The sequence below is a fragment of the Pyxicephalus adspersus genome, chromosome 4 (assembly GCF_032062135.1).
Source record: "Pyxicephalus adspersus chromosome 4, UCB_Pads_2.0, whole genome shotgun sequence".
Classification (NCBI taxonomy): Eukaryota; Metazoa; Chordata; class Amphibia; order Anura; family Pyxicephalidae; genus Pyxicephalus; species Pyxicephalus adspersus.
The window spans coordinates 127,391,853-127,405,550 of record NC_092861.1 but is presented as its reverse complement, the minus strand read 5'-3'; the positions used below and the strand labels follow the sequence as shown (position 1 = coordinate 127,405,550).

Below are 13,698 nucleotides of genomic sequence, written 5' to 3'. Positions count from 1 at the left end.
GCAACGTCTGTCTTAGCAATGCCAGAAAACCTCTCTCGGTTACTTCCTTTAAAACACATGTACTGCCCAATGGACGCACTACTTGCCTTCCAAGACAACAACATCACTATAGTGTAAAAGAAAGGCTGTGTGACAAAAGTATGCCGGAGCGCATCATACTCGATGGTAGGAAAGCATTTATCTTTCGGGATGACAACATTGGTAACACAGTGTTTGAAGTAACCACAAAAGACAATGAGTTAGCAGCCACAATGGAAGACAAGGAATTCTTGAGAACCATGAGTAAAGAGTTCTATCAAGATGATTCTAATAGCTGGGTGGCGCCGCTACCTTTCCGCACTCCAAGGAAGAGAATTCCAAATAATAGACAATACGCAGATTCACGGTTCATCGCTTTAGAGCGCAACCTCAACCGGAAACAGGAGATGAAGAAACATTTTGTCGACTTTATGCAGAAGGTGTTTGAGAGAGATCATGCCGAACCTGCACCCCCTCTTACACAAGGAGAAGAATGCTGGTACCTTCCGTGTTTTGGTGTCTACCATCCTCGTAAGCCTGACCAGATTAGAGTGGTCTTTGACTCAAGCGCTCGTCATGAAGGCGTTTCCCTCAATGACAATCTTCTTTCTGGACCCAATCTGAACAACAACCTCTTAAGAGGCTTACTCCGCTTTAGACAAGAGCCAATTGCCATTATGGCCGACATTCAACAAATGTTTCATTGTTTCATCATCCGTGAAGATCACAGAAACTTCCTCAGGTTCCGATGGTATCGCAACAATGACGTCGAGAACGAGGTCATAGACTATCGGATGAAAGTTCACGTGTTTGGCAATAGCCCTTGCCATTTATGGACTTAGAAAAACTGCCCAAGAAGGAGAACAGGAGTTCGGGACAGATGCACGTCAGTTTGTAGAAAGGAACTTCTACGTGGATGACGGTCTTAAGTCCCTACCTACAGAAGAAGAAGCCATTGACCTTCTCACCAGAACCCAGAATATGCTTGCCACTGCCAACCTCAGATTACACAAAATCATCTCCAATAGCAACAAGGTAATGGGAGCATTTCCTTCCGATGATCATGCCGTCAGTGCCAAGGAATTCCAACCAGAGTCTGACCTTGCCCTCACACAACGTAGCCTTGGATTGCTATGGGATATTAAACAAGACATGTTCACATTTCAAACATCAGCCTGCGACAAGCCCTTCACAAAAAGAGGAGTACTGTCTGCTGTGAACAGTATGTACGACCCCTTGGGATTCATTGCACCCTTTACTATACAGGGTAAGATATTACTCAGACAACTCACTACAGGAAGCACTGATTGGGATACCCCTTTACCCAAGGAGAAACAACAAAGATGGGATTCCTGGAAACAGTCCCTCCAGGCATTGGAACAGTTTAAGATACCACGCTCTTACACTCCTGTGTCCTTGAAGAATGCCACCAGACTAGAGATCCATGTCTTTTCTGATGCATCCATGGAAGCCATAGCTGCAGTAGCTTATGTTCGAGCCGTACACTCCAATGGTGAAATAGGAGTAGGATTCGTCCTGGGCAAAACCAAGCTGACTCAAAAGCCCGCCCATACCATCCCAAGGGGGCAATCGAGTGGAACGCATCAGGAAATTCTCCACACCAGAGCAATGGCACTATGTACCCACTGACCTTAACCCTGCTGACTTGGGCAGTCGAGCAGTGCCTGCTGCTGCCTTTTTGGATACATCATGGATATCTCCACCTGTACTCTTGAATGAAGAATTCTTCTCAAGGCCTGTAGAGTCTACCTTTGAACTTATCCATCCAGAGACTGATAAGAAGAGAGGTGTTCCAGTACAAGCATCTATTGTCCATGGACTTGTACAAAGTTATATTTGATAATGTTATTAGAAATCATAGATTTCGACGGGGAGTGTCATGTTACACATGCATGGTTTGCCTTTCATTATGTGTGTCCCTTCTCTCTTCCCCTAGCTTCTGCTCAGTCTCTTGTCTCCTCCCCTCTTTTTCTTTCTGTCATCTACCCTCATCTCAGCTGCATGCTTCTGTTAGTTGCTCACAGCATGATATTTTGACCTATCCATCTGTTCATCGGTGTATGATCTGCACAGTTTGGAATAAACTTTTTCAGGATCTACAAGGTGTCCTTTGGATTGAGTCACTGTCAGCCAATTCACCTAAGACTGCAGTTATAGCCATCTCATCACAACTGTAAGTTACAGAGATCACATTGTAGTGCTTAGACTGGAGAGGCAGAACATAAACAAAGCCACGTGATCACAATCCCAGTGCTATGTCTCTGTCATTCAGCAAATGATATCTGTTCCTTGTCAGTACCTGAGCTGTGCTTGGCTTCTGGTGCTATCCCACCCTGAGCTCTTCTGCCCCAAGGAGAGCAAAAAAACAATATTATGTAAAATACAAATATGAATTTTTAATAAACACACACCTGCGTGAACAGATGTTTTGCAACTGCCTGGTGGTCAAGGTAAATTCACCAAAATCTTCATAATTTCCCTGTAATTACATGTGCATTGGTCATTCAGTGCAGTGCAGTATTTTACCGCTCCTTCACTTAATACGGAACTAAATCGAAAAAATGTAAAAATCACACTTACCTTTTAATTCCGCAGAACCCTCGATTGTGCTGCACCTTTCCTCGATCGGGTCCTAGAAGAATTCTTCTTCGTCCTGGAACAGAGGAAGCACCAGGTGCCGTCATCTTCAGTCTTCTTCTTCATTCTTCTGGCTACGTCACTCTATCTCACACTGCCGAGGTGCGAAAAAAAAAAACAATGAATGTGCATGCATGAGATTGGCATCTCCTCCCCCTCAGTGAAAGAAAGATGCCCCTTCGATTTCAGATATGCACAGAAGGAGCAGCCAATAGCCTCCTAGGATGTGTGACGTATGCATTCCGAGAGGCTAAGCACTCCCATTCAGAAAAGGGAGGTGCTTCACCCTTCATTAAAAAAAAAAATAAGAATATTTTTATATTATATAAAAGGGTTGTCTACCCTCTTGTACCCATTGTAAAGTAAAAACTTGAGTTTAGGTATACTTTAAATAAAATGGAAAATGTGAAAAGTACATACTGTTGTACATACATGCAACACTGCTTTTTCTTCTCTTCATACGGCCATTGCTTGTTTAGACCAGGGAAGCCCATTATGTGAAACCATCAGTAATCAGATCTTGAACCTGAAGCACCCAGGATTTCTCCCCTATGAATATTCAAACCCATGGTCAAACAGAGAATAACAATAGTTCACAACATTAATCTGCCCCATTGATGGATTACTTAAGGGCAGGTCCAACTTCAGTGCTAGTCTGGGGCATGTTGAAAGCCTTGCTCTTTTGGACCTATAAATATAATATAAAATCATCTGGCACAGTTTCCTGGACAGCATTAGTAGTTAACTGATTGATTTTACTCTGGAATCACTCTTTCAAATCTTAATGTGACTCCTTAAGTGATTTTTCTGGCCAGCCAAAATATTTGTTGTAATATTGCATGGGAGAACGATGCCAAATCTAAAATAGATTTACATACTTTTCTTTGTGGGTTCATGCTGCCACAGATGTAAAAGTTTAATAGGTTTGCAAATGGACTGGGTCTTGGATAGCTTTGTAACAATGAGCTTGTAAATGTTTTACAACACCAGAGACAAATGTACCATTTTCAACAGAGATTTTATGTGCAGGTTGACTATTACCCTTATAACCCTATTACATGGTAGTGCATAATGTCCATATATTGCTTTTACTATATTGTATTTGTATCCATGAGGGAGTGCATTTTCAATTTCACTTTTTTATTTCACTCTAAAAAGTTCTCCCACCATGAGACAAAGTAAACATGAACAAAGTGTGTAGCTCTGCAAACCATTTTTGCTTCCATATGCTCCCTTAATTTTTAAATTAAATTAGGGCAATCACTCCATGATGTGATGCACCCATGAGACTCTGCACCTCAATAGTAGTACATAATTATCTATTAGATGATTAGTGTGTGGTTAGTGATCTGTTTACCATTCTGCAATGCAAGGTAAACTGATGAGGATTCCAAATGACTCTTTTACTAGTTTACAAAGGGCTCTATTTATTAAGCAGAGAATCTGGTTTTCCTTTGAACATTTCCCGGTGTTGGATCAGTTGCTGCCATTGAAACAGATAGACCGATAAATAGAGCCCAAAGTATACAACTTAACCTAATACTTACTTTGACCAAATCAATTTGTTCATTGCCAGTGAAAATCTACTATTGTATGAAAAAGCTGGTATGCTTAATGGAAACGTTTAACTTTTTCAACAGGCAAACATTGGATCTTCACCCATAAAGTGATATATTTGAATAAATAACACATAAAATTGATATGGTGTATCAATTCTCTAAATCTAAATTAATGAAAATGCAGATATATAACTTGGAAAAAAGAAGTGCACCCCTGCATTAGGTGCCACTGATCAGGACCACTCTAAGCTATACTTTGACGTCAGATAGATTGTTTCTGTAAACAATATTTTGCAATCGCCTCCAGTGACAAATGAACACAAGAGAGCTGTACACAAAGCACCATTCTGTTCTATGGAGAAGGGAGGATGAGCAAGCAGGTCCAGCCCATCCTAAAATCAATTGTTTTTCAGAGTAGATGCAGTCAAACCTCAAAAACCTCATTTAATATTTACAAATAAATAAATTGGGTAACATGGAACGCACTACTTGGTACATGTAGGGCTTCATTCCATTTATCTTAATGCAACTCAGGGTTGGTACCTTTTTGTTTTATTGGTATGCATAATGTATCATTGTTTTAAAATCATACCCTTGCCAGATTTTTGAAAAAAAAATAATGATAAGTGTGCTCTATTTGTAAACGCCAAGCCAGGGTAAAGTTCTGTCCACAGTTCATGGCTAGGCAGCAAAAATTTCTAATGCGCTAATACATTGCTAATGGGAGGAAGAACTCAAGTCTGCTTAAGCATTTAAAATAATGTTATTGTTACTTATGGTACTTATTCTCATAGGTTTATAGCTGCATCATTATGACACAATTGTCAACCCCACCAAAAAGAAAATTACCCTTGACTCATGTTCTAGAAGAAGAATGTGGGGAGGCAAGGGGTTTCTTCACAATGTAGAAGATGAATGCATGAATTGGTTGTTTATTGAGTCATGATGAATACTCAGCTCACAAATCACTATTCATCACTTAGAGCTAATATATATCTCAGTTTTACATTTTGTCTTGACCTTTGAGCATGCCTGTATCACATTATCATAATTTTAATCTTTTTTAAATTTTCATGACCATTTGCAATACTGTCTCAATGTTTTTGGAATATTCAGAAAAGAGTATTGACTGCCTGTGAACACATTTCACAACACAGATTTACAGAAATAGAGAGAATAATGGCAATTCCATTATATGTATATATGCCAGGAGCATTTCATATTATATTTGGCCTAGATTTATGGAAGAACTCTGGTCTTGAAATGTAATATATTGAGATATATATATCTAATATATTGAGATCAAAAAGGGAAGAGAAAAACCCATGTCAGTTTATTTTTTGCTTTCTGTATCCAGTTAGGGAGAATTTCCTTCACTTACTGTCCTGGAAAAACCAGAGGAAATACCATCACGTATCTCCATCATTTCTTAGACAGATATCACAACTGGAGGATTACCCAAACTCCTGTTCTGGCTGGACTAATTCTTTTTTATTACTTTCTGTTGTAAAACTTGACATGATTAAATCTAGAAATATAATCTCCAAATTGATTATCAGATTCTGCAACTAATCTACAATTCTTATTAAATCCTAAGGAATACACTAAAAAAGTATTGTGTCTGCCCAACAACACAGCCCTCTGTGGACTTTGGTTTGCCTCACAATTATTCTCCATTCTGATCTATCAGACGCCTTATGCTTCAAGTTTCCTATTCCCATTTTCCTACTAGCCGTCCACCTGTCCATCCAGCTATCCTAAACATTTTGTATCTATTACATGCTAAGAATAAGAAAGAGCACCGTGCATACATGTGTAAAGTTTCAAATTTAGATTGATAACCTTCATCAGCATTCATCCTTAATCTTTAAACAGTTTGCATGACAGCTCCATGCATTAGCCATCCACACTATGAGGTTATGTTTGCTATGTTTGCCCTGTGTGTTTCTGTAGTCACAGAATTTGTTCTTTAATGCAGAAAAAAATGAGTTGCACATTGTTATGAACAACATGAACAGCCCCTGGAAACTGGACTTGGTCCTTAATGATATCACTCATAATTGTAAATAATAGTTAGATATCCCTAGGCAGCAAGCATTCTGCAATGGCTCATTGAAATACAAGCACCCCTCCTGAGCAGTGATCCATAAACTATGATTATATCTGCATGAGCCATTGTCATTTACTTGTGCAGCAGGCAATGCTTGCTGCAATTTGAAAAAAGAACATTAGGGGGCAGCAGTATATGCCATTGCCAGCAGGCTGGGAAGACAGACCTGTATGAGCCTTGTATAGAAGGAGGTCCTTGGAGTTCCCCAATACACAGGAGCACAATTTGGAAATGCACATCTGATCACTGACATGGGAAGCCAGCTTAAAAAGAGCATCAAAACACTATTACTTACCACTGAAAGAGTTTGATTTCTGTTCTCCAGAATGATCTTTATTTTCAATTCAAGCAGCAAAGCACAGGTAATGATTTTCACATTGGTTATTTTTTTTTGTTTTTAAGTTTTTCACTTTTTTTAGCTGTATTTAACGAAACAGTGAAAATGTTACTATTATTTAAATGTAATTGTACATTTTGAATAGCAAAATTGTTTTAAATGATTTATTATTGTGTGCTGATTTCATCATAGATAGATGGATAGATAGATAGATAGATAGATAGATAGATAGATAGATAGACGGATAAATGGGGAGAGAGAAAGTAATTGATCGATGCTTGATGTTTTATTTATCTATTACTATTAAACTTTATAAAGCTCCAACATATTACACACCATTGTGCATTTATTATAGATTGCAAATGACAGATAAAATACATGAAACATTAAAAGGAGAAGACCCTGCCCAAAAGAGCTTACAATCTAGTTACAAACAGCACAGTTATTGCTTTATCTCCAATATGCTAAGAATCAGAAAAAGAAGAAAAGGAGAATCTTAATTCTTTTTTTTTCTATAAATGTATTCCAAACAACATAATTTTGAGTTTGTCTTTAAGCTATTAACAACCAATTATTGTAATTAGATTGATTCTTAGCGGTATCACAAACTGGCTAAATGTATCTCATTATCATGCAGACTTTCAAGACCCCCTAAGACAGATATGAAATATTACACATGAAATACAAATTATTTTATTAATGGGTTAATTCTTGTAGAACAACCTGTATACAGAATAATACCTGAAGACATTCTTACTTGGTATGTTTATAATGTATATCCTTCTAAGGTCATAGATTGGTAAACCTTATATGAAAATATAAATATTGGGCAAGATACAGGGGACAGGCAATGACGTGTGAAGATAACGCTCAGTGTGATTATTTTGTTCTTGCTATAAAATACATAGCCTGCGGTTCGAGTTGTTCGTAGTTTAGTAACTGCTGCAATTCTTGGAAGAAATTTCATTATATTGTCAAGAACATTGTGTTGCTTATCATTTATTGAATCAAAGCTGAAATTTTATTATAATCATAGTATACATTTTATGTATAGAAAATGTGTGCTATGCAGAGATGTTTTTTGTATCAGTTGTTAGTTTATTGTTATAGATGCCATAACTTATCAAAGTAGATCTTATGAATTGTCCTAGGAAGAAAAAGTCTACATTAGATGTAATTAATACGGGATCTTCCAGCGACGATTGAAGCCTATTCCCAAAAGCAACCAATCAGATTTCTCTACCCTGTACTGGGAAGATGAAAATGTAAATTTTACCAGCTGCCATGCTATACATATTCAACTGGAACTGCAAAACAGCTTATTGGTTTTATAATTAACTTGAATACTCATTATATTTTGTAAAAATTTCATTTTTAAAGTTTGAAGCTTTGCATGACCTCCTAGCTTCAACTGAACAACTGAACTAACGACTGAATTAAAAAATATTTGAGTTTATTTAGAAGAACATAAAGATCCATAAATCTTGTAACATACCCAATGATATTAACTTGTATGCTTTACAGTAGTTTTTTGTATGTTTAGTTAAGTTTGTTGTTATATTTTGGATTTCATATTGTTTTTGTGCATTTTAAACTCAGTATTGCTATTGAATAGCTTCCAAGGTACAAAGCGGTCATTCTAAATCTATGATCCATGAAGAATTGAGAATGATATTTACTCTTCTGCTTCTGGGAATGGCAGCACGAGTAATAATCTTCTCAGGAGCTTTGCTCACAATTCTATTGATTTCTGCCAAGACCAAATGTATTTCCAGGTTGTTATAACAAATTATTTTTCTATGTTTTTTTCCCCTTTTCAATCTGTTGATTCATGTCTTGCTTTAATAATTAATTTTCCACATTGTCGAGAGGAAAAAAGTTTGAAAATATTTTCATAACTCGTATTTTCTATGCCTCAGGAGTGATCTGCTTAGCTTTTTTTCAGTTGTCAGACCTGCATTTGTCACTTATCCCAAAGGGTATAATTTACCTTGTCCAGTTCATTTTTGCTTCAGAGGACACAAATAGATACATACAGAAATGACTAGAAACAAAATGAACAGATTCTGTTTATTGAATTTAACGAGCAAATAGCAAAAACCTGCGCTATGTGACTATAAGGAGTGCCTTCAGGTTGGGGTATTTATTTGTGTGTGCCAATAGCAGCCTTAGGAGGTTGGAGAACCTTATTTATTTTACCTTTATTTATGTCTTAGCAGCATGTATTCTCCTTCAGATAGTTTAGTGGCCCTTTCTCCCTCAATTTCATCCACATACAAGTATGTATGTGCACATGTTGAACATACATTTTTTCAGATAAAAACACTCAGTAGAAAAACCATACAATAGCCAGATGATGCATGCTACCGGCTACCATCTAAAACAGTGTTTCTGCTCCTTTTTACCATGGGAAAACCTTGAAATAACCTTCAGATCTTCAGGGAACCCCTGCAACAATTACTATAGCCACAGATCACAGTGCATCAGCATGGTGGAAAGAATGGCTTACATTGCTGGCTCATGGGAAGAATGTCACCATTGGAGATAGCCAAAAAGACCATTGGTGTCATGAGACACACTGACCTGAGAGTTGCAAATTGCTTTTTGTTCAAGGAACTCCTAGCAACCTCTGGAGGAACCTTGGGGTTCCACGGAACACTGGTTGAAAAAGGCTGATTCAAAATCTGTTGGTACCTTAAGTAAAATCTAGATCAGACATATTTCATTGAATGGGGGAACCTTTGACATTGTGGTATAGGCAAGGTTCTTTTTTTTTAGTGTATTTAGTGAAAGATAAAATGTAATTGGCTGCTCATTAGAATTGTATAACATTCAAAAATAAGGTAGTGAGCCATTCAATGTACAAAAACAATTTAGTTAAAATTGATACAATAGTAAAATATTATAAAATAAGGGACCTGCAGGTTTGCCTACAAGAAAGATGTGAAGCAAGATTCTGACTGATGGGTGCTCAGCAGCAGTTCCATATGGATCCCAAGCCATCAGTTGGGGGTCTGCAGTGGTTGTCTTTATAAATGTATAATGTAAAATTTCAGGAATTTCAATTTTGCAGATAAACAGTTTTCAGATACCTAGATTAAAGAACAAATACAATTTCCCCTCTAAAATGAAAGTTTCAAATTGGAAAAACATAATCTTACATAACTGTGTTGACTGCAGTTTAAGATTATTAGACGGCTGTCTTTTAGAGATAGGATATCAATAAAAGAACAGTCAGGATATATGTTCTGCATGCCATAGTTGCATTTCTGTGCAGGATTTACCAAGGGAATATACTGAGGTTTTAAGTTCATTTTATAGCTTAAGAGCAACCCCAGCTACAAGAATGAAATTAATTTATCATTAAAAATAATATAAAGTAATATACATTATCTTATGATTCACTCTGCCTTGTGGTTAAATAAAGAAGAGTGGAGACGATTCATTGGACAGCCATGGACAGTTCCAAAGCCATATCCCTGAAGTAGTTATTTGTGATGCTAAAATCTCAGTGCAACAGAGACATCATAATGTATTTAAAGTTTTTAAAACCATGAAGAATAATGTAGGTTTACAGGAGTTAGTAACTATAGGTTTAGATGAATTTAGGACTTCAGATCAGAGTTTTAGAGATGAAATACTGAAGGGCATATTGATAAAGCATTAAATCCAGCATTTATCAAACATTTACTGCAGGTGAATCTACCTGGTGAATGTGTTTTAAGTGACGGTGATTTATTCAACACCTGTGTATTTTTGGCAAGTCATATTCACTGCATCATACATATGCTTCCAAGTATTTTGCTAACCTATTATGGGTAACAGTTATGAGTTAAAATGACCTTTAAAAAGGTAAGGTAAAGTGTTAGGGTCCAGTTTTTTTATTTTTTTAAAGATAGGATAAGAATAGAATAGTGAATGGTTAAAACAAATTTAAGGGTTTCTGTATGTTTTTTTTTTGTTTTGCTTTGCACCCTGCACCCCATTGCTAGAGAAAGGCAGAAGAAATATCTTGTAATCTCATGTAAGAAGTAATCCCCACTTAATACACACAAACAGATCCACTGCAAATTTTGCACTTCACTAGCAGTTGCCCGAAAGTGGCAATTGGTAAGTCCCAAAACAAGTGTTTAATATTCTGCCCTGGCAGGCAGAACGTAATATCAATTTAGTTCGGATTGAATATTTGTACACAAGATATGATTTGTGTAATTTCAAATGATATTTACTAACACGTCTAACCTATTCAAGTCTGATTGGAAATCCAAAAATCGATCACTTACAATCAGTTGGCTGTTGATTTGCCTTTAGAGTCACTCCAGAACCAATGATTTAACTGAATCAAAATGGGGTGGGAAGTAAAAATCAACCCATATGTACATTGTCCTAGGTAGTCTCTGGAACTAGTGTCCCTATTTAATGATTTCACCATTACCTTTGTAACTTTGTTGGTACCAACTTTAACACTTTGGAGTTTTCATGATGTTCCCCAGAACAAACAGTAAGGGGGAATATCCCTAGCAAAGGCAAAGACAGTCATGCTGTTTTCTTTCTGCATCCAAACCAAAAAAAAGGTAACGTGTTAATGTTGGGTAACATTTTAAGGTTTGTGTGAGGGAAAGGTTAGGTGTTAGCACATAGTGGTTCTTACTCCACCGCCGGCACCAGTATCTTCTGGCATACAGTCTTCTTCTGGGTTTGGGATCTTTGGCCAACTTGATTGGCCAGGCTGGAATGATGTAACTCCCACATGTGTGCATGGGAATTAATTTATACCTGTCAGCCAGCTATGCCAGGATTGTAGACTGAGCATTACATGTGCAGCTACAATATAAAGATGATTCTAGCCATGCAGGTAAGTTTGTTTTGTTGCAGGAATGACATACTGCACTGACTTACCTAATACCTGCTCTTTGGACTATCCTGCACTAGTAATTCCTAGCCTGAACTCTCTCCTGTATCCTATGTACTTACTGCATCTTCCTATCAATACAAGTAGTCCTACTTTCAATCTGGATCCACAATTTAGCTGGCCAGGCAATATTAATATACATTTCATAAAAGTTAAATTGAAAAAAAGATTTTTGCAACATAATGATTAAAGAATGTGTGGGGCTGTTTTCGATGGATTAGAATTTTAAAAATTTTTAGGGTTTAAAAATGATATGGATAATACAGTGGGGGATTAATATATTAGCTTGCAGTCCGCTGATCACTCATTACCAATAGGATATAATTTCAAGCTTTCTAACAAATAAAATTGTAACAGGTGGTAGATGTAATTATGTGATCATATTCATTTCTGTATTACAGATCAGAATTAGATCAGGAAACAGTTTTCATCTCTGCTCAAAAATATTAACTGAGAAATGACTTGGCTTCCCAAGAGTAAGCTCTTTACTAAGTATCATTGATCCGAAGAGGCGAATTCTTGTGTCCCTTCAACAGGTTCTTGTACACGCAGATCAATAAGTCTCCAAACATGGACTACGACAAAGTGGCTGCGAATTACATCCAAAGTGAGGATTTCTTCTCAAGAAACTATACTTTCCCCTTTAACTTCTCTTATAGTGAATATGAATTTGGTGATGATGAAGATGTAACCAAAACAAGAACATTTTATGCTGCAAAGATAGTCATTGGAGTGGCTCTGGTTTGTATTATGTTTATTTGTGGCATTGGAAACTTCATTTTCATAGCAGCACTTGCCAGATACAAAAAGCTACGAAATTTGACCAACCTGCTTATTGCCAATCTGGCAATTTCGGATTTTATTGTAGCCATAGTCTGCTGTCCCTTCGAGATGGACTATTATGTAGTAAAGCAGCTGTCCTGGGAACATGGCCATATCCTCTGCGCATCCGTCAATTATCTCAGAACTGTTTCACTCTATGTTTCTACAAATGCTCTGCTTGCCATAGCTGTTGACAGGTAAGACTTTGTTTTGTTAATGTTTACCATTTTCTAGCCTTCTATAGAACCAAATACTGAAAATTTGAAAAAAAAACTCATTTGCCAGAAACTTATACCTGTAATCCAGTAATTACCCAGATTAGCAGTTATATACCAGTGGTTGCCAACCTTTTCGGTCGTAAGGACCACTAAATGCAGACACCGGATTGGGTTTAAATGACGGAAGTAGTCTCCAAAGTATAGCTCTAAGCAAAGGTGTTGGATAGCATAGGGAAGGCCCCTCTGATAAATTTGTATTGTTATCTGTGTTTTTTTTTAACTTAAAATAACCATTCAGTAGTAATATTATATTGTAATCCATGGTTTTACTAACTAAAGGCACCTTTTTTCACTCCCCCGAGGAGCCAATATTTTATGCACCTTCATACCATATAGCCAAACATGGAACACTATGTCTGTTGTCTGGATTTTTGTACTTTGAATTTCAGATCTTGATCTATATTCTATATCTATATTGTTCCTGAATATAATACAAAAATAATAAAAATGTATTAAGTGGAAAGTAAATTTTCACCAATGTAAGTAGATAAAGAAGACTATGGGCCTGATTTATTAAAGTTCTCAAAGGAAAGGTTAGAGATTATTTACTTTCATCAGTGAAGCTGGGTGATCCAGGAAACCTGGAATAGACCTGGTCCAGGATTGAAAACATTTGCTAACACATAGCAAGTTTCTATTAAGAAATCCATTCCCGGTTTGCTGGATCAACCAGCTTCCCTGATTAAAATGTATCATCTCCAGCCTTGGAGAGCTTTAGTAAAGCAGGCCTTGTGTTCACTTCAAACTTCCAATCATATGCTAGAAAAATTCTAGTTTTCTAAAAATTTCCTTCCAGATGATTGCTTACAACAGACCAAACAAAGGATTAAATGCCCAGCATATAAATATACTTAATAAAAAATCCTGCCACAGCCAATATTTATATCAGTACAATCAGATCTATATAGGAGCTTTTTAATTATTTGTGATTTTAATGGTATTATAATAATATAATAATATAATGATATCTGCCTTGAAAGTCCCCTCCTTTGGGTTTTTGTATG

At 36.9% G+C, this 13,698-nt stretch overlaps 2 protein-coding genes across 2 annotated transcripts in view; both read left to right on the top strand.

Annotated features, from left to right (window-relative positions):
* The window catches only part of OTOR (otoraplin), a 291,057-nt gene extending 288,660 nt beyond the window's left edge, over nt 1-2,397 (top strand). The window contains exon 5 of the mRNA XM_072409592.1: nt 2,388-2,397. The gene's annotated coding sequence lies outside the window, so the exon portion shown is untranslated. The remainder of the gene's footprint in view (nt 1-2,387) is intronic.
* A 4,153-nt stretch (nt 2,398-6,550) lies between these two features.
* Nucleotides 6,551-13,698, top strand: part of PROKR1 (prokineticin receptor 1) — a 21,664-nt gene continuing 14,516 nt past the window's right edge. The window contains exons 1-2 of the mRNA XM_072409588.1: nt 6,551-6,707; nt 11,996-12,613. Coding sequence (XP_072265689.1) covers nt 12,165-12,613 — 449 coding nt within the window. The 5' untranslated portion in view covers nt 6,551-6,707; nt 11,996-12,164. The remainder of the gene's footprint in view (nt 6,708-11,995; nt 12,614-13,698) is intronic.